We start from the raw sequence: 22,251 nt of genomic DNA, 5'->3' as shown, positions 1-22,251 counted from the left end.
ACTATTATAGTGGGTCGTTCATTAAAGGCTTAAAAAGTCTAAACACTAAATTTTATTAAACATGTTCATTACAATATAGTGTCGATATAAAATAAATTAAAGTATAAAATATTGATTTAACAGAATATTATGGGTTAGGTTAACTGGGTGATTTTTTTATCATAGAACACTCATTATTTCAGAAAGTGTACATTTTTTTGAAAATATTTTTTTACATAGTTTCAAGTCGCTTATAAAACAATGTTTTTCTTAAAAAATTATATTTTTAAATATTTTTTATCCTTATAATTTTAAGTTATTTTAGTTATAAATATTCAAAGTTTAGATGAGTGGAGTAGAGTGATACGGGGTTACCCCGCGAAATGTTTATCCACTTCTCCGCTCATCTAAACTTTGAATATTTATAACTCATAAACTACTCACCCGAAATTCGATTTTCATGTATCAAAATACTAAGAAAAATATTCTGCTTTGGAATATAAAATTAAAACCCAATGTTGTCATTCAAAAAATTAAAAAACTTAAAAAATTATAAGGATAAAAAATATTTAAAAATATATTTTTTTAAGAAAAACATTGTTTTATAAGCGACTTGAAACTATGTAAAAAAATATTTTCAAAAAAATGTACACTTTCTGAAACAATGAGTGTTCTATGATAAAAGAATCACTCGGTATAGTTAACCAATTTAACTGAATAAATATATGACCTCCAACCGTTCCCGCGACTATCCTAGTATTCATTATAATATTATAAGCTGCAGTAGGTATAAGTGAGTGTATCCATCGTAGGAAAAAAATCGTTTCTATAATAATATGCAATAATACCATTTTATTCGATTTCTGTTATTTTTTGTTGTTAAAAAGTCGATGCGTATATTTTCTAATAATATACCTACCTAGGTACTTATATTAGTAGTTGTAGCCTGCATCTTAACTGGGTCGACTGCTAGGAATGCGTGTTTACACGAACGGCTCGCATTTTTAACCGGGAGTCACGATTCCGTTTATTATCCAGGCAAGACTATACAACTACACTGTAACAGCGCACATTACGGTTGGCCTGCAGCTATATAATATAAATAGGTCGGGTGGTGTCGCGGTGGGAACGGACACGAAAGCTAGGCGGGTAGGCGGCAACAGCGACTGACGGAATTTAATTTCGCCCAATGGCATCTCTCTTTTCCGGACATCATTATGTCAAAAACTGCGACGACGACGACGACGACGACCCAAGAGATATATAAACGTCCGCGGCACTACGGTAAACGTGACCGGAATCTTTGAGTGAAATCTGCAGCTCTCTCCCGCCCGGCTTCAAACTCGACAATTTGGTTCAAATGAGCGTGTTTTGATTAAGAGAGTTAACCCACTCCTCGTCATACCTACCCACGTAAGTGCTCGAGTACTCCTATTCCCATCCGTACCCTGACACTTGGTGTCTTCGAGTTCGGGGATGGACGAATGAACGCTGGCCGGCCACCCCACTTAATTAGAGACGGGTAATATCCCGGCTGGCGCTGCACGTGCACGTGCAGAAAGCGTTTAATATTTTCTCCATTGACCGGCGTGTCAGAATTTTTTTAGGGCCTAACAATAATTATAAAAAGCCACAATTGATTCGGTAAAATGTTATCAGTTTTCCATTTGCGTGAGCTGACGAATTTAATATAGGTACAGAAACTGCAGCTCGACAATCAATAACAGTGACGTATATTGTACCTAACAGATTATAATATTTCACCTAGCTTACACACCTTAATAAATAATTATTATATAAAATCATACGATGAACCATAAACATCAATTTTGAAGCTAATATCGGTTCGTTTAAATTTTAAAAGTACTTTCATCGTTTTTGAATGATTCAATAATTACGATTTATCTAATGTAAAATTACTGAGGCTTACTCGGGAGTAAGTCTAACCAAACGAGAATGACGATCAGTATAACGATAGAATATGGTAAATATTTTTTTATTATATTAAGTACCTATATTATATAAAAATATATTTAATATTTGATTAGCCTTATACTTAAGTTTTTACACAAAGAAAAATGCGTGATTTGTTTATTGAGTTATAATAATAATTATTTTATATTTAAGTAATGATTCAAAAAATATTTCATACACAAATGAAAAATAAATCAAATTTAAAAAAAAAAATGTTCTACAAATTATTAAGAAAGGTACCTTTTTATTTAAATTAAACCATTTTTCAAACGTTTTTATATTAACAAAAATAAAATAATAAATAAACAGAAATTTAATTAACTATTAACTATCTGTTCTTTTTGTTTCAACAATGCATAATAAAACATTTTAATGAGTGCTAATGTTTCATTTAAATTGTATATTAGACATCATAAGTTATTTTGGAAAATTATAACCATATATAATATATTATTAAAATTTAAAAAAAAAACTTATAAGAAACAAAATAATATAACTACAAAACATTAATTTATCAGCATTATATTATTTAAATGTAATATATTTGAATTAAATATTAAATATAGAACTACTTCAAATTCCGTATTTTTTGTTACACAAAAAAAAAATATATATATAATAGGTATATAGTATAACTGCGTGTAACAAGTTGAATTATAGTTTAATATTAATGACAAATAAATTAAAAGTCATATTATAGTACATGAAATAGTTATATTATAATATAATATTAACAGTAGGTACTATATACACTGTAATTTAATATTAATTAAAATAAAATACAATATAATGATTGATATTCATTAATATGAAAATACACTACAACTTTAATATTTTATTGTAAATTATAGTTGGTTGAAAATATGCACTCTTCAATAAATGGTTAAACTTTTGTTATGGTCGTTTTACACCAAGAGCAAACATTAACAATGAAATTAATGTTCCAAGTGTCTTATCGCGTAAAACTAAAATTTATAAAAATAACCGCTTCGCCACATATTATTGTAATAATTGTTCTTATTCAATACGAACTGAGTTTAAAGTTTTCAATTTACCATACGAGGAATCAATATAATAACTATTCAAATTATTTCACACTTAGATATATTTTAACAATTTTGATTTCAATTCATTGAAAGTGTTATAATATTTTATTAATATATAAATTATATTCAAACGTTTTGTGTATCCTTATATAAATTATTATAAAATATATTCTTCAAAAAAACTTTAATTTTCCATTTAAATTATAAATCATTAGAAGAAAAAGTATATGCTATTTCGTACCTTACTTACGTAATTAATTTAATTATAACATAATATTGTAATGATGAAAAAAATGGAATACTTATATTGTTGTTTTAAGATTAAGTCTGTTAAGTCTTAAATATTCGTAAATTGAATTTACATATATTATAATTTTATCATAACTATCTGATCATAATTTTATGTATCAATGCTAATAAATGTTTAAAACTATACCTACCACAGTTTGTGCATATAATATTACCCATGCTATAATAATATTTTGCGTAAACTCCAGCCTGCAGGGTATTAACGAGTTCATCCACGAATATGATATGCATTTATGTTTCTGTTAATATTAACTTTACATTATCTATTAGGTATCTTGTATTTAAATTTTTGAAAATAGAAACAATCGCAAATTATTGATACATTTAATACGCTTTGTATTCGAGTACAATATTATTGATTGCATATTACAATATATTAAAGTATTATTATAGACTAGCTATCATAACCTACTATTATTTAAAAATAATATATTATATTCACTAAAAATAATAATGAATTGTATACGTAATATTTATACATATAATACAATATGTAATGACTGTCCATACACTTTTTAGTACAGATTAAATTAATACAAAAACACTGTGGTTATATCTTAATTTATAAACCAATATATTATTATCACAGACTAAACGATTTAATGAAAATTATACAATTCCTGCGTTATGAAGATAATAATAGTATTATATTTCATAAATTAAATACACAGAGTTATGATAATTTATTTCTTGTTTTCATTTTACTTATACTAAAAGTCACTGTTTGAAATTATTTTATTATTTGAAACATTTTTAAATATCACAATATGATTTATGGATATAATATTATATATTATACAACAAACTTCTCAGACAAACATTCACATTGGATGTTATAGTAACTGTATTTGTAATTTGTCTTTAAATCCAATCGTTTTAGGTTAAGAATTGAAGGCTTAACGTAATTTTATTGAAAAAATATGGATGTTATAATTAAAACCAAAACAATTTTGATAAGTACATATTTTTAGATTATTACAGTATCAGAGCATACATAGGTAATATTATTGTATCAATAATCGTCTTTGCATATTATCATGATGATATTTAGATTATTTAAATGGCTATCTAGTATAATGTGATACCTCTGACAGTTTTTCATAGTTATTGTCACTTATTTATACGATTGGCTAGTGAATGCTACCTACCTAAGGCAGACAAAGGCTTAGTGAAAATAATAAGATTTGTGGTTGAAAGTCCTCCTCATCATTATTGACTAAGACCATGTAGCCAGATACAGAATGAATAAAGCTGAGATAACTTTACTTATCAGTTACTTTTAAAAAAAAATAATAAATTATGATCAAAAGATAGTAGTTCATTGTGTACCATTAGAAATTTAAGTTTATTTCTGTAAATTTTGAAGAATTCTTATTATTATATTATAACTTATTTGGATATCATTTTATTATCATACAGTAAAGCGCTATAGAATTTCGAAGTGCAAAGACGTTTAACTGAACGACGAGAACATTTATTAGATTTGAATTTTATTTTGTTGTGGCATCGTTGAAATCCTTGAGATCCCATAATACTGTTGTCCCAGCAGTAAATGGACACTCGTTGGCTTTCTAAAATCTAATAATCTAAACTCGATACTCAATAATAGATAACACTGTCTGTGTGAAAATCGGATATTTGAAAATTCCAAGTCAATATCTCAAAGTACAACATTGTTCTAATTATCAAGTTAAAGTTATAAATATTTTATGTTCTTAAAGGATAATGACTAATGTACTTAGACATTTTATTATTAGCCTCGCCATATTAAATTATGTCTAAATTTATGACATCAGTGGTAACATAATATTATAATATAATACTGCTTGCAGACTGTAAACATTTTTATTCGAATCAATATTTATTAAAAATGTTATCTTATAATTTTATTGGAATTATTCACTTAAATATATTAAACATTTTAAAGACACTGCACATTACATTTAGTTTGTATTTTTTGTTCAAAATAATATGTTAGTCTTATAAATTCTGTTCTATTAGTTATTTAGTTATTGTGGAAGGTAAAATAGGTAAAATAGGTATTATACAATAATTGTAAATTGCATTAGGATTAATAATATGTCCCTACTAGTTATTGCATTTTGGATATTGATAATAATCGTAATTATTAAAATGTCAGTATGGTGTTCCATTAACCAAATAAAACGCGTGTTTAAATATTTGATAAAAATCGAAATATAATTGATAATTTAAAAAAAACACATTCTAATAGATTATCTGATAAATGTATAAAGAAAATAAAAATTATTAAAAAGTTATAGATGTTTATCAGTTTATTTATTTCCTAATTATTTTAGCGAGCCATTTTTTTTTTTTATCTCAGCGGTTTGAGGAGGATTGATAAATTAATTTTGAAATTCGCAGATACAAAAGTGGCTTTATTGATTTCAATATTGTTGATTTAAATTTAACTGTAAGCGAATAGTTGTTGAGTTTGTTACCATTATAGTGCGTTTTATGGTCCCATGCACACAAATCGCACTTGAAAAGCTGATGCAGAAATTGTGTACATAAGTTAAACTAATGCAACTCTTTGTATATTGCACAGAGTGATTGATGCATATTATGAATTATTTCTCTAAAATTTCTGTATCTCGTAAGCTTGATAGTTATCTCGTTGAAGTATAAAATCCATATTTTCAAAGATATTAAATGCTATATTATTGTCATGTATTTGACTAGAGATGTAAGCTTGAACATTTTCAATTGAAAATTTTGAAAATTTGTTTTTTTTTGTACTTTTCTCAAATTAATTAATTTTTAAGTTAAATATATTTAAATACTTTATAAAATTACTGTTTCATTTTTATTTACATTGTAACAAGTATTGTTTTCTCAAAATTGAAAAAGTGACTCAAACAATAAATTACCTCCGTTAAAAATTGAAAAAATCAATAATTGTAACAAAACGATTATACACACTCATAATTAATACTGAAGTAAAAATACAACATTTTTAATAAAAGATAAAAATGAATATATAAAAATAAATATCATATATTGATATAGGTACTATAATGTATATTATATTATATATATTTAATGATTTGTATTTTGAATTTACTATATTATGTTCATTAGAATAATACCAACATTATATTAAAAGGAGTAAATGGTAATAAAAGTACATATTTTAAAATATAATTATGAAGCTTAAATATACTACAACTATATAATATCAAAAGATTTATTTGATAAGAAATTAATATGATAAATTATAAAATTTTCACCCATAAACATTTTCATGAAAATTTACATCACAATGTATTTCCATAGATATAAACTAGATTATTTGATAACACCGGTCACTCAAATTTGTAAAGTATAAATGAAATAGTATGAATAGTTATAAATAAAGTAACGTAAGAAATAAAATACATTTTTCCGTTAAAAATAATAACTAACACTGCTCGTTAATTTTTAAATAAATATAATTTCGTAAACGTGGACACCCAATATTCTATCCTTTTTTAACTTATTTGATTTCTGTACAACGTAACATGTTTATGAAATATAAACAATACATTGGACCAATATCATCGTATTTTATTGTATGTCCTTATTATGTCTTCTTATTATAAAGACATCTAAATGCTTTAAATGATTATTCAAAAATGGTAACGAGTTACGTAGAGACGCGTAATATACGTAATATACATTAAATTGACATGAAGGACATTTTTAGATAATGGTTTTCATTTATAATTTAAATTTTTTAAGATGACTGATCCAATTTAATTGAGTTTTAATGATACGATTTTCCGTTGACCGTAATCGAACAAATATCATTATACACTGTCTCACTAATATACCTATACTATTTTTTTACAAAATATAGTACGCCTCATAAAATTCTGTGTGGCATTAAATTCAAATTAACAACATATTAAAATTAATAATGTTAAAATATATGTTAGTGTGTAGAATAGTTTCACGATTACCTCATACTGAGTTATAAAAAAGAAAATAATTTTTAAACACTTGTTTAAATATTGAAAACTTCAACAATAATTATTGAATATAATAAACTAAATAAATAGCAACATGTGAAATATAAGTCACATTATTGTTTAAATTTAAAGAAAAAATAATTGTGACAAAGTAATTAATACGAGTAGGTAGTTGGAGAGATTATTGGAACTTGGAAGAGCTTAGATTTTTATTATTTGTCTAAAGCCCTATACATAAATTATACTACTCAATTGAATATAGTCTTTTTAAGATTTTTCAAATTTAAATGTTTGGTCTTAGAATTGTTAGTAAGTATATTCATGAATATCCAGTATATTTTAACATAAATATATTTTTGTTACACATACATTTTTTTTAGCGAGGGCAAATTAACTTTAAACACGACATTTTGAAAAGTACATGACCTACGAAGCTGGAATTCACAGGTAGGTAATTAATAGGTGGGAGCTAAGAAAGGATTTATTAAAACTAAATTCCTAAATGTGAAGAAAAGGGGTACGTAAGAAGATATCTTTGAACAGCTATATCTGAAGTTTTACTAAACCAATTAGCCTGATTTTAATTTTATACTGAAGCATCCGGTTTGTAAATGAGACATTTAATGGGAGAAGTTCAAATAATTAATTAATTAAATATAAATTACGAAATTAATAACACACAAGTGGCGCCATCTACGTAAGTATGTAACCATCTGAGGTAACTATATTTTATTATTTTCGTTATTATTTATTTCGTAAGAGTTTAGTTGTCATGGTTAAGAATAATTGTTAACAAAAACATATGTATGCTTCATAGATTTTCCTGAGAGAGGAATAATATTGAGTAGTGTGCTACTGGAAGAAGTTTTTTTTTTGCTATAAATCTCATCTTGCTAAATTCTAAGAACTTTTGGACCTTATTCTTATGCAGTTATACATAATATTATTATAGTCTGCTAAAATATATACAGTTATCCTATAATCCTATAAAGTTATGACAATTATATATAAATGTGAAAACTGAAAATATTTATGTCCAAATCTGAAGTCTTTGATGATATTTATTTCATTATTTACAGAAACATACCAAAAACTACTGCGAACATGCTGTAAATTCTACAGTAATTTGTAGTTCTTAATTTATTTTTTAACCTATTGGGAAATTCCAATAATGGCTACTTTCAAAGTAACACCTGTGCAGTTTTAGTTTGATAGTAACGCTACTATCGAAACTTTTTTATCGCAGACATTTTTCAACCAAACGCGAGTGATCACAGAAACGGAAATATATATATATATATATATTAAAAAAAAAAAACGGTGTACCTACCTACATAACTTAATAAAGAGTATATTCCAATAATATTCTAAAAGTATGATACAAAATAATTTATAACTATAATTTATCAACTGATTAAATAAATATTATTCTGTGCAAGATTCTCATCATCATTTTTTGTTCGTTTGTATTAAATCACTGTTGGTAATTGATGTGAAAAAGAACAACAAGTATACCGTATAGAAATTTAAATATTATTTCAAGCGACTAATAAAACCGTTTTCATTCATTATTGTAATAGAAACTTATGTTGTTATTTTCAAACGATGATCTTGTTTTCCATTTTGATCCATTATTACTTCCGAAACAAGTTTGTGAATAATACCACTTTCAGTAATATGTATAATTAAGAGATTGGTAAACTAATCTCTTGTGCCATTGAGATCAAAGTTTTGATTCGGTGAATTCCTGAAAATTATCTTTCACGAGACGTACAACTAATTGATGACAATATTATTAATTACACGAATTGAACAAGACGATACCAATTATCGTGAAATTGCAAAATTGATATTAATACAAAACGATCTGATTGACTATAATATCATACAAACACAATATGATGCACTTAACTAATATGGCTATATATATAGTATAGCAAATGGGTAAGTAATAGGGGCTATTGATGCCACCGCCAATGATGGTGCAAATAACAAAAGTATGCCCACAATGATTTATTGAATGTCAAGTAAACTCGTGTACTTACAAAATACAAATTGTTAAAATTAATATAATATCCTTACCGTTCGCTCGCCTAAGTTTCTGACACGACAATGAAGATAAGCTGTGCTTCCTAATGGCACAGTGAGGTTAGTTTCAGTGGTGTTGTCCAAAAGTGGCTCCGTGAGCTTTTGAAATTCATCAACGCTCGAATACCATAGTTGCTGCCATTCTGAGTTACCAGATCCCCCTGGTTGTCCACTTTTACTTTTTGGACTGGATATTTCTCGTTTTTCTGTAAAAAAAATAATTAATGTACATTTGAATATTTTTTATAAGTATACATAATTAGATTCTTTGACAAATATTAAAATATCGCTCTAAGATGTACAACGTACACAATACGCATACATAATATGTACGTAATACATTTATATATTTTGGTTGTCTTCCAAATCATTATTAAATTACTTGTTTTTCATCGTCAAATTGTTAAACGAAAAGGTTTGAAATTAAAGGTAAATTATAATTATATAGTTATAACCTAAAAGAAAATAATTTGGTTTAAAGATGTGAATTTACGTCTTAATACCATAACAGTAATGGTCTTAATTACTTGTGTATAATAATTAATTACAATTTAACAAAGGACCTTCAAAAAAACCATTATACATGTAATTGTACAACCTATTAAGTATTATTATACTACATCAATTATAACAAAATTATGTTATATATGTTCATTCAATATACATATCAAATGCATAATAAATATTTAATATATTATAATACAGCACTAATCAATTATATAATATAAATTATTACAAATCGTTTATAAGTTTTAACAATAATAGTAATATAAGTAATACAAGTGTTCATTTCCATAAACAATAATATTATGTTTTTACAAAAAAATAATAATCAAAATTAAAATGTATTGCATTTTAATAACAATTAATATTTTATAAATAGGTGCAGACATATTTTCTAATTTGTATTATTTGGACTTGTCAATCATAAACAAGGTAATTGAATTTCAAACATCCATCGTCAATTGACTCACCATATACCTTCTCATTTTAAATGGAATTCAATCAGACAATGTCAAAAGCATTCTCATTATTGAGGGCATTTTCAGCTCGGTTTGAATGGAGAAAGAAAATAAATAAAAAATCTACTTCATTACGAAATGACGCGTAGGCTCAATCGATCCATTTTCCCGGGATTTAATTTTTGTTCGAGTTAGAAAGGCCATCGTCGATTAATGGATCGTTAGTTTTTTTTTTTAACAGAATGTACCTAACTAGATTAACTAATGTATCTTAGAATCTTTTAATGATTGTCATGAATTCACATAAGTACTAGCTGAGATTCTATTTTAGAGAGCAATTTTTGAGTAGTGCATGTTGCGTGCACTTTACCAGAGATCCATATGGTGGTGTTTTTTTTACTAATTAGTTGAAAACTATAATTTCTATATTTGTAATTGCAAGTATTTGTTTATTTCAAATAAAACACAAGTTTAAAAATAATGTACCTATTGTACAAGTTGTGTGTGAGAGTGACGGGAAAATGCTCAGTACTCGATGGCTATGGTACATCTGGAATGGCGATACAGCGGGTTTCCTTATAGGTGGTGTTCCGTTCAATTTTCTTAAACCGGAGTCTATGGAATTTGGCAAACGCCCGTGTATTTTCAAAATATACCCTGTCATGTGTCACTAACGCAGCCAAAATTTCGTACGTTTCTAAGAATTCCAACAGTAATATGCCATTCCAAACTACATTTAAATAATTTTCGTAATCATTGAAAATTACGTTGTAGCGTTTAGCCAGAGCTGCCAGTCATTACGTTAGTATAGTTTTTTGATTCATGACAAATTGAGAGCGTGACAACTGAGCGCTGCGACAATTGAGCGAAATTTAAACCTCAGTATAAGTTATAGTGTGTTATATATTATATGTTTATTGTAAATGTTTATGTAAATTTATAATTTATATTTAGTCATAGTATGCTTAGCAAATAATAATACATTATGAGTCAAAACAAAATATTAAATAAAACATGTATAATAATAATTGGTAAATAATAATAGTTAAAAAAAATAAACTAAGTCATTGTAAGTTATAGTTTTTAAAATTTGCTCTGCTTTTCTCGCTTCAATTTTATAAATATTGGGTGTATGGTTGTGCTCTTTTTCATTGTCATTAACAATTTGACCATTTGTCAAATTAATACAACCACGAAATTTTTTCGTATTTTACTCGATACATCGCCAACTACTATTTTTGGTCGAATCTATATAAATATCTGTAGAAGGTTTAATCTTTTTAACTTTTAATAAATTCCATTGACAAATTTAAATTGTTAAAAACAGTACCGTGCGAGCAGCCGTACCTGTATCGTCGCTCCGTTAAATACCGCTGTGTATCAGTCAATTTAATTTAATTTAATATGATATAAGACCCGAACAAATCGGTTTCCGCTCTAACCACAGCACCACCAGACAACTTGTCAAGATTTTAGATAAAATCTATAGATAAAACCTAAACAAAAGGTTAAAACAGCCACAGCATTCATATAAAAGCATTTGACAAAATCTGGCATCAAGGTCTAATGTAAAAATTAATACAGCTTAAAATACCAACACAACTTCTAAAATTTCTCAAATCATTCTTCTACAGAACATTTAAAGTAAGAATCAACGACACATCTTCATCAACAAGACCCATACTTGCCGGAGTACCTCAAGGTTCCTGCTTATCCCCTCAACTCCTTTCTGCCTACATAAATTACATGCCGCAGCACAAAGACTCCAAGACAGCTTTATTTGAGGACGACACAATGGTCTACGCTTTTGGACCCACCCCTAACTGAGCCGCTAAAAGACAACAACAAATCGATCTAGCTTCAACATGGTTCAAAGAATGGAAGATAACGATAAATTCATCAAAGACAACAGTAATTCTATATGCAAATAAAATACCTTTTCACACCAAAATATACAAATGGAAGGCAACACCATAAAATGGTCTACAAAAGCCAAATACCTAGGAGTAACAATCGACTCAAACATCACTTAACTTCCCACATCACAAACATAGTAAATAAAACTAAAGCTGTCTGACTATTTCCAGTCATCAACAAAATAAGTCCGATTCCCCTTAAAACGAAATTACATATCTACAAAACATATTTAATGCTCACGTACGCAGGACCAGCATGGGAATAAAACATCTCATAAAACACGTGGAAAAAACTGGAGAGCACACAGTCTATCATCGTACGAACAATTACGGACAGCCAATGGTTTGTAAGAAATCAAATAATCAGGAATTCTGCGGAAATATCTACCATCAAACAACACATTAATACTGAAATATCCGAATTAAAAACCACAATCTCAAATTCAAAATTCTCACACATCTCAAACATAGTCAAGAAAACCACACTTAAACAATTATTTATAAATAGACAAATAGACCAATCTCGTTTTATACAAAAATCCTAGCTCGTGAACTAACTCAGGCCCCAAATTATACTCTCGAAAAGAAGCAGCCACCTTGGAACAGAAAAACTCAAAATAAAGCAATGAAAATACATCATTAATTTCATTCATTCACTCCAACTTCAATTTCAACTCTAACAACATACACATCAACAAAAAAATAAGAGTCTTGGAACCAACACGAAGAGTACCGCAAAATCACAGTTCCGGCCGAAGAATTACGGCGAAACGCAACCATTCTTGTAGCAGCCCGGAATTGCCACCAGCGACATGTAAATGAGAAAGGGCTATTTTTAGAGCCACCAAAAAACGTGTCCCACCCAGCGTGCCTGCTTAGGTTTTCGCCCCTAGACCACTCGTTCTCTATCGACGCAAGTTACTTACGCGGGCATGAGGAATACGGTGGTCCCGTCCCGGCATTGTTAATCAAGACCTATATATACATAAGATACATTCTCGATAGTGTAACAATAGTCCACATCCGGCCCACAGAGGGGAAATAACTAGGTTGCCAAAAATATTTTTTTAATGCTGGTTCTTGTATATAATAATATATAGGTATTTGATATATTTTTATGATGTATTTGGATGTACTTTGGTTGCACATACATATAATAAATTGTATCCAAAATTACGTTTTTAAAGAATACATATATCGTTCAAGATTAACTGATCTCCACTTTGAAAACAGTCTGTGCATAATGCATTATTAAATTTTTCACCAAGAGTACCAAACTTTAAAAAACTGGCAAATACTATATTATATTAAATAATTAGCTATAAACAGTTTAAACTGTTTTTAACTCAAAAATAAATTCATTAATATTATTAACTAATATTTACATTTTTTTCTACAAACTATCTGGACCACTGTCCACCATAGAATTTAATTACCGATTCCTGGGTTAGGCTCTTGGGCACGAATAGGTACCACGTTAATCACCTGCATTGGTTAAATTAACGGGTAAGACCTCGCTGTCCATGAATTGTAGATATTATAATAATTTAAGAAAAATACAAAAAAAAGAAAGAGATACTGACAAATCGTAATATCAATTTGATGCGTCAAAACATTGACTGTGTAACCATTTCATTATATTATTTATATTTCAATCTATACCCACCTATCAAAATTGTATTTTCTTTAGTTATAAGAGTACCTACGCTTACAATATAATTATTATATGACGCGCAAACCAACGTTAAAAACGTACACAGTAAATCAGCCAGTAATTATAAATATTCTCTATAAATCTATTAAATATTTAAATATGTATTCAGTTATGCTTTAATAACTACCAAAATATACCCTTAAAATATTCTATAAAAATAAAGCAATAAAAAGCTGCGTGGAGGTCACGAGACCTCAGCAGAAACTATGTCTTCAATAGAGAAAAACATATTTCTTCGACTGTACATAATGTGTACTTATTTATAATAAAATATTATAAAATTTTCACATAGGGGAGAGCTGGGCAGATTTATATGAAAATTAATTTTTTTTTTTCAGTTAATTCGAACTATAACATTCCTGTTACTTTTTTATATTATTTTAACATCATATGCAATTATTTAAACCCTATAATATTATCAAATAGGTAATAATTTATTATAAAGTGTAAAACACAAGTAGGTAACTTTTTATTCATATTATGTGCCCCATAGTAGGGATACTTTTGAATCCAAGTGGTGCACATTTGAATGAGTCTTTATATTAAAAAAATTAACACGCTTAAAAGTATATGTAGTAGTATTATTTTAATAAACTCACTCAGTATATAATAAATCTTGAACGCAATAATTTTAACGTGAATATCCGTTGATAACAGATCACGTGAGTTACTCAACACTATTAAATATTACTATCGGACATGAGGGTTTTACTAGATACAACTATACAAGATTGTGAACTATTCATAATAATTATATATTTATATTGTATAAGAAAATGTATATTGTAAAAGTATTGGTATAAATTATGTTCTAATAAAAAATAAAATTATAAAATAACAAATTCTTTCTCTAGTAGAAATAACAAATTAAATTAATAAGTGTTTAAGTTAGTCCATAATCAGTCTTATAAATTACGTAATTATGTAACGTAACCCCACTATGGAATATTCAATTGTACCCTACAGTACAGGTTTCAATATATTTATCAAAAACTGAAGTACAACATAATATTCAATAATATCCCATTTGAAAGTATGCAATACCTATTTTAATTTAGTATGTGCAGCTAAATACTAAGTGAATGTTTTTTTTTTTTAAATCTCTAAATAAATTGTAAATAAATAAATAAATAAAAGTTTAAAACAGATTTTTATTTTTAATTTCACCTAATTTATCACTAAAACGAGTACAATAGAACCATTTTAAATAAACAAAATAGGAAATATTATAATATTATATTTTTATATCAAAAGACAAAACACAGAAAGTAAAGACGTAAAATAAACATAGTTCTTAATATACTAAGTAGTACTTAATATTATATTATTAAGGTTTGTTAAAATAAATAACAAATTATTCTTTACAGAAATTATTTGCCGTTATCTTGTTTACATTTCATGAATATCGAAGGAGCGCATAAAATAATGTTTGTACCTCGTCTTTGGTATTCCCTAGTTAGCTTTGTCCCTCTCTAATTGTTTGTCGTTAACCCCCCGCATAGCTTCAATACATTCTAATGTTAGATTCTGAGTGGAACGATGAATGTATTGATTTTACAATGGTGAGTGTTTATTTTTTTTTTTTATTTTTTTTTTTGTGTCTGTCATCACCTTTTAGGACAGTAAAAGTGCTTGGATTTTCTTCAGCAGTACTTTTTCTGATAGGAAAGTGAATCTAGTTGGTACTTTGGGGGTCAAAAGTAAAATTTTTCCAGTAGTTTTCAAAATCACCGTGAAAAACAATAAAAAAATTAAAGAAAAACGGGAATTTTTACGCAAAATCTGTTTTCGAGAAAATTCGGTTTTGGTTTTTGGCACAACTCTAAAACAAATGACCGTAGGTACATGAAATTTTGACTGAATGTTTATATTAGCATTTTCTATACACCATAACATTTTTCAAATATTTTGAGCCATTTACGGACATTTTCAGTTTCCATTTTTTTTAGTTATTTTTTCTATAAATATCAATAAAATTTTATTTGTTGGTTAAAAAAGCTTGAAAATTTAATAAAAGGTTCCTATTATATTGTTTCAAAGGCAGATAAAAAAAATTAAAAATCCATAGTCACATTTTTTTTTTATAAGCATCTGAAGTTCAAATATTGACAAAATACGTAAAAATGACGAAAATTTGCAAATTATTTTGAATTAGAAATTCATGAAAAATTTTCTTTTTACATCTAAGATTTTAAAATGTAATACAAGATTCTTCATAACTTTGTTTACCTTTTTTAAAAAAATAATGTCTACTAGCAAGTCAAATTAAATTTTTATGAGCGTTTGAAATTCATATCTTTACAACATTTGATATTCACTGGATTTCTCATGTAACGATTTTCTTATTTTGTTGTAATTGAAAAACGAATGACTGTAGATACTTGAAAACTTCACTGAATGTTTATATTAGCATTTTCTATATACTATAAAATTTTGAAAATAATTTGATTCTTTTTAAGCTGTTTACGGTTATTGTCAGTTTTACATTTTTTTAGTTTTTTTTTAAATATCGATAAAGTTTTATCTGTTGGGACAAAAAGTGTAAAAAATAATACAAGGCTCCTGATATATTGTTACAACAGCAGTTGAAAAATATTAAAAATGCATAGGCACTTTTTTTTTTTTATAAGCATTTAAAGTTCGAATTTTGACAAAATTTATCAAATTTAAAATTGAATACCTAATTATTTTGTAGTTAAACATTATTAAAATGTTAAACTTTTATATCTAAGGCTTGAAAATTAAAAACAAAATTCCATGTAAGTAGTTAATTTTGTTACCAAAGAATCTAAAAAAATACATAAGTACAGTTTATTTTTATAGTAATTTTAATTTCAAATTTAGACGAAATTACATATTAAAAAACCTAGAATAACTATTTTAATTATTTTGTTATGATTGTATAATATTATTCGTGGGTACTTGAAACTTCTAAAGTATAATATTATATATCTATGATAGTATCACACTATCACGGTTTGTTATAGATGTATAACGCGTTATAAGTACCTAATGGATATTGTGATATGATTAATTTGGAATTTATTACAGGTATACCTATTATAGGTCAATTTTTTTTTAATACCATAGATAAGTATATAATATGTCTAATACCTAGACTGACAAACCGTCTCCGCTCAGAATCGTTTTTCTTATACAGTGATATTGTATCATTGAATTCAAATTTAATACTATCCATCATACAGTGACCCACTTCTAACCTACTGTACAGCAGAGCGACATCCACTTACCCACCTTTTTTTTATTTAAAATTAAATGATAATTTATAATTTATATATTTTATAATAAAATTTTTTGAACGATTGGTAAAATAAAAGGGTGTGGTATTTAAGAATTTGAATTTCTCTATAAAGAGAAAATCAAGAACTATTATATGATTCTCAATTCAATTCAATGTCTTAATAGCTTACACAATTCTAAATATGCCCTAAAAATGCAATAATTCAAAATTATTAAATGTTGTGTACAAAATCGATAAATTATGATATAAATTTTGGTATAAACTAGCTATTTTTATATAACCAACCAATGAAAATATGAATATGCACACCAATTTTGCCCTTAATTATTAACATTAACAAAGATAAATAATATTTTAATTTAACGCAACTCCCGTGAGCGCATTGTGTTTCGTGTATTAATTTATCATGCAAGTATTCATTACACATTTACACTGTAGCTGCATGTGGATTTTTAGATATTTTTGGTTTTGTGATTGGATACAAGTTAGTATCAATATAGAGTATAGACGTTATTCGTGTATCTTTACAATATAAGCGTCGTACACTGTCTAAATATAGTCAAGGAAAATATTGGATATTGCACGTTATATTTTTATCGTAATAAATACCCAATGAATAGACAAGTATCGTCTAAATTATGTGAGAGTTCGGCAAAATTATAACTATTAAATGTAAAATATACCTTAAACAATACATTATAATATGTATAGTTTATAGTATACGTCATATAGAAATAAATTTATTCAGCTGCAGTATAATAAAAAATAAAAATGCATAATATATTGCTTGCCCATAAATCTACGAAAATAGTTTAACATACAAGCAGCTATTTTCAAATTATTTATAGCAGTTTGGCAGGAAATATTGCAGTAATGTCACTCTAAACTTGCTGTAACTTTAATGTAATAATATGTGATAATATTTCTTTTTACGAATCACTGTTGTAGTAATCGTCACCATTATGATTTGGCACTGATATGGCAGCTGTGTAACCATTAAGCTAGCAAAGAATAATAACGAAATTGTTTCAATAATAAATGTAACGTTATTAGGTATGTACCTAACGTTACTCTGTTTATTTCCAATTAACTTTCAACACTTATACATTATACATAGTTATTTTATTATATGCCTCCTCCCCCTCACTATTTCTCTTTCTGTATACCACTTATAATATAATATAATAATATAATACTCAAAGGCATACTTATATACCTAGTAAATTGTTTACTGTACCAAAGTTAATCCTAAAAAATTATAATTTATACCACTCAATCATAACGTTCAGAAGAAAACGTCTACCTGAAAGTAAAATAAAATTTGCATGAACGTTTGAAGTCCAAATTTTTACAATATTGTATAGTCACTCAACTTCTCATGTAGCTTTTTATTATTATAAATTTCGGCCTATACTTGATAAAATTTTCAAAAATATTTAAACTGTTTTCGAGCTGTTTACGGACATTTTAAATTTTAAATTTTAGATTCTGAGTGGAGCGATTAATGTATTGGTTTTAAAATGATGTGTATTTTTTAATTTTTATAATTTTTTTTGTATTTTTGTGTCTGTCACCACCGTTTGGGGCAGTAAAACTGCTTCAATCTTCTTCAACAGTATCTTGTTCGATATGGAAGTGAATCTAGTTGGTTAATTCTAGAGGTAAAAATTTAAAATTCCCAATAGTTTTCAAAAGCGACGGGAAAAACAACATAAAAATTAGGGAAAAACGGGAATTTTTACGCAAAGTCAGTTTTCGTTAAAATCGATTTTGCTTTTGGGATTAACTCTAAAACAAATGATGAACGTATATACATGAAATTTTCACTGGTTGTTTATATTTACATTTTCTATACATGATACAATTTTTAAAATAGTTTGATTTGTTTTGAACTGTTTAGAGACATTTTCAGTTTTCAATTTTATTAGTCTTTTTTTCTATGAATGTCAATAAAACTTTATTTGTTGGGTAAAAAGTCTTGAAAATGTAATACAAGGCTCCCACTATATTGTTACAATGACATTTGAAAAAATATTAAAAATCTTTAGTCACAGTTTTTTTTTTTTTTGTAAGAATTTAAAGTAAAAATGTTTAGAAAATAGGGAAAATCACGAAAATTAGCAAGTTATACGTTACACATGGATGCCTACATTGGTTCCACTCAGTTAATTAAAGTACCTACTAACGGTCCTAAAAACATGACGTCAGGGTCAATAAAATCAATCACATTTGAGAAAAATTAGATTTAATAGATAAATTAATAGATAATATGTATAGTATTCATAATTAGTTAAAGCGTACAATGAACATCTTGCAGTGTTTGAATTTTCACACACACTCTTACTCGCAAATTTTACTCTTCTCTCCATATATCGCAAAACATTTAATTTTAAACATATATATAAGTAATTGGAACTTATAAATATTTAAATAGTTTAACTAAAAATCAACTTATCTAAAACTATAAAGAAACACTAATGAAAACTGCGTTGTTTTATTATCCTAAATAAAATTAATAAAATACTCTATATAGTATAGACAAATATTTTTTTTTTTGTTTCTCACATCGTGAGACACTGTGCAATTTTCTTTTCACTCGTACCAACTTATCAATATATTATCAACAATGTTTTCTACTTATAGTATAAATACAATGTTTTTACGTAATTACTTAGGTCTTAATATTTGTCTTACAAATTAATGAATACATAAGAGAAAAATATATAATTCATTAAAATATAATACTATAATATTATAGGTAAGTCATTATTACTTTATTATATACAATCACTATACAACTTAATGTCTTCACTTTTTGGGTTACGACTGAATTAGTACATAAATATATTTACATTTATGTAACTGAATTACAAAATATAGAGTACCTAATAGCTAATTATATTGTTTTAAACCATCCTATTAAAGTTAGTAGGTACTTATTAAGTATTTAGCTACACAATACCTACTCAAAATATTAGAAATTTATGTTCATTATCATAAGTATTCTTATATAATGCATACAAAGCCTTAACATTCCATGCCATACATTCCAATAAGTAATAACTATAATGACGTCAACAAATTTAAAATAAACTAATAATGATACACTTTATTATAATACCTTGTTACCCGTGTATCTTTATTTTCATATCATATTTTCTTAGTTTGTAGAGTATTAGGCTAAGCCACATACAATTATATGTTCTATATAGATATAACTTGAATTTTGATGATATAAATTGTCTAATCGTCGATGTTTATATATATATTATATGCATAGATATACTTTAAACAAAATCTATAATATAACATAGTACGTTGATGCCGATAATATTTTCAATAATATGTTAAAATAGAAAATGCCCTCATAAATTATAAATACTTGGTATAAATAACAAATATTTAATGGTTGATATTATTTATTTTCCTTAATACACCGTTAAATTAATCAAAAAAATCTCTTGCACGGGGTCACATTGTTTTCCTCCATGGGAAGCAGCCATCGTCGTAATAATTACAAAGCTTAACACACCACGTGCCAGCACTATGGTGAAACGACTAATTGGCAGTAATTAAAAAAAAAAAAAAACAATAAGCTAAGGGGCTACGGTGTAGCATTTGCATTTTTCGAGCAATGACTGGTAAATTCTTTTTGTTTTAAATATTTTTATTATGGTTTTTTTCCCGCAGTCCACTAACTTTATTATTCCTTTTAATTTCCTTTCTCACGCAACGGATACAATGTTTTCCATTTGAAAACTGGACTTAGATTTTTTCAGCGTTCATAATATGTTTAAGGTTTTATTTTTTTAAATGTATTTATCCAATTCTAATCTCATGGTATATATTTTTGATTTTTGCTTCTATTATTATGTTTTGTGTGAGTAACTCTTGGTTGATCTACTAAGCTGGTTAGTTTAAAGAAATAGTATAAGCTAGGTGTGGTCTTAAAATGAAATATTATTATTTATTTTGGAAAGTACTTTGTAAAAATATAAAAAATGTAATGTTTTATATACATGGAATACGACTATAAAATAATATTTATCAGCTCATCATAATACAAATGATATATTATATGTATTATTAAATACATGCAGGGTTAGTATTCCAAAATAACTCATAATTAAGTAGAAAGAAAGAGACATCTACTTGCTCTTTGAATTTCGTAGTAGAAGCAGATTATATTTCACTCTATTTCATATACCTTTATCAATATACAAATTACTGAGAATATTATAATATTATTTAGCAAAGTTTTCAAAATATACTTGAACAATATTAAATAACAAATATGTACGTTATATTAAACCGATCACAATAATATTCACATCAATTATTCATTATAAATTATTGTTTGAGATAATATTATGTTTTATTTTTTTTTTTTTGGCTCGCTTACAAAACCAAAGGAAACAATATTTTATCGTAAATATAATTGTGTGGAGTAACATTTTTTAAATAATTTAATCAATATCAAAAACCCCACTATAAGAAATACTATTACACTCATACCTATATTATTATTAATTTTAATTACAACGAGAAGACAAAATCTTTTCAAACAATTATTAAACTTCTTATCTAGTATATGGATAAACTTACCCAAGTATGGAAAAAAATATTATTTTCACTTTCTTAGAGTAAGTCAAAGAATAAAAGTAGAGCTTGATTCGTATTAAAATTGTTATTTTTCAATTTCGCACAAAACTTGTTAAGGTTTATAAGTAACGAGGAAAAAAACTGAGATACTACATGTATATTACAGTACCTGCTGAATGGTTTAGTACATGTCAAGTGCATATCATTATTGAGTAGGTCATTGTAATTTATGTGTTTAAATTTGATTCAATGGTAAATCATTGAATACTATTAAAAGCGATTCTGAGCGAAGACCACCTGTCATTTTAATATATTTCAAATTGTTGATTATGTTATTGATCTATTGATAAAAAGTAATGGCATATTATTTATATCGTGTCTAAAATAATAACTTGTCATAAATTTATAATTTTATTTTAGAATAATTT

At 26.6% G+C, this 22,251-nt stretch overlaps 1 protein-coding gene across 1 annotated transcript in view; it reads right to left on the bottom strand.

Moving 5' to 3' along the window:
* The window catches only part of LOC100159367 (junctional adhesion molecule A), a 180,888-nt gene that overhangs the window by 58,252 nt on the left and 100,385 nt on the right, over positions 1-22,251 (bottom strand). The window contains exon 4 of the mRNA XM_029490412.1: positions 9,362-9,573. Within this exon, the coding sequence (XP_029346272.1) occupies positions 9,362-9,573 (212 nt within the window). The remainder of the gene's footprint in view (positions 1-9,361; positions 9,574-22,251) is intronic.

Source organism: Acyrthosiphon pisum, chromosome A2 (assembly GCF_005508785.2).
Source record: "Acyrthosiphon pisum isolate AL4f chromosome A2, pea_aphid_22Mar2018_4r6ur, whole genome shotgun sequence".
Lineage (NCBI taxonomy): Eukaryota > Metazoa > Arthropoda > Insecta > Hemiptera > Aphididae > Acyrthosiphon > Acyrthosiphon pisum.
Note: the sequence above shows the minus strand (reverse complement) of the source record. Positions and strands in the feature narration are given on the sequence as shown.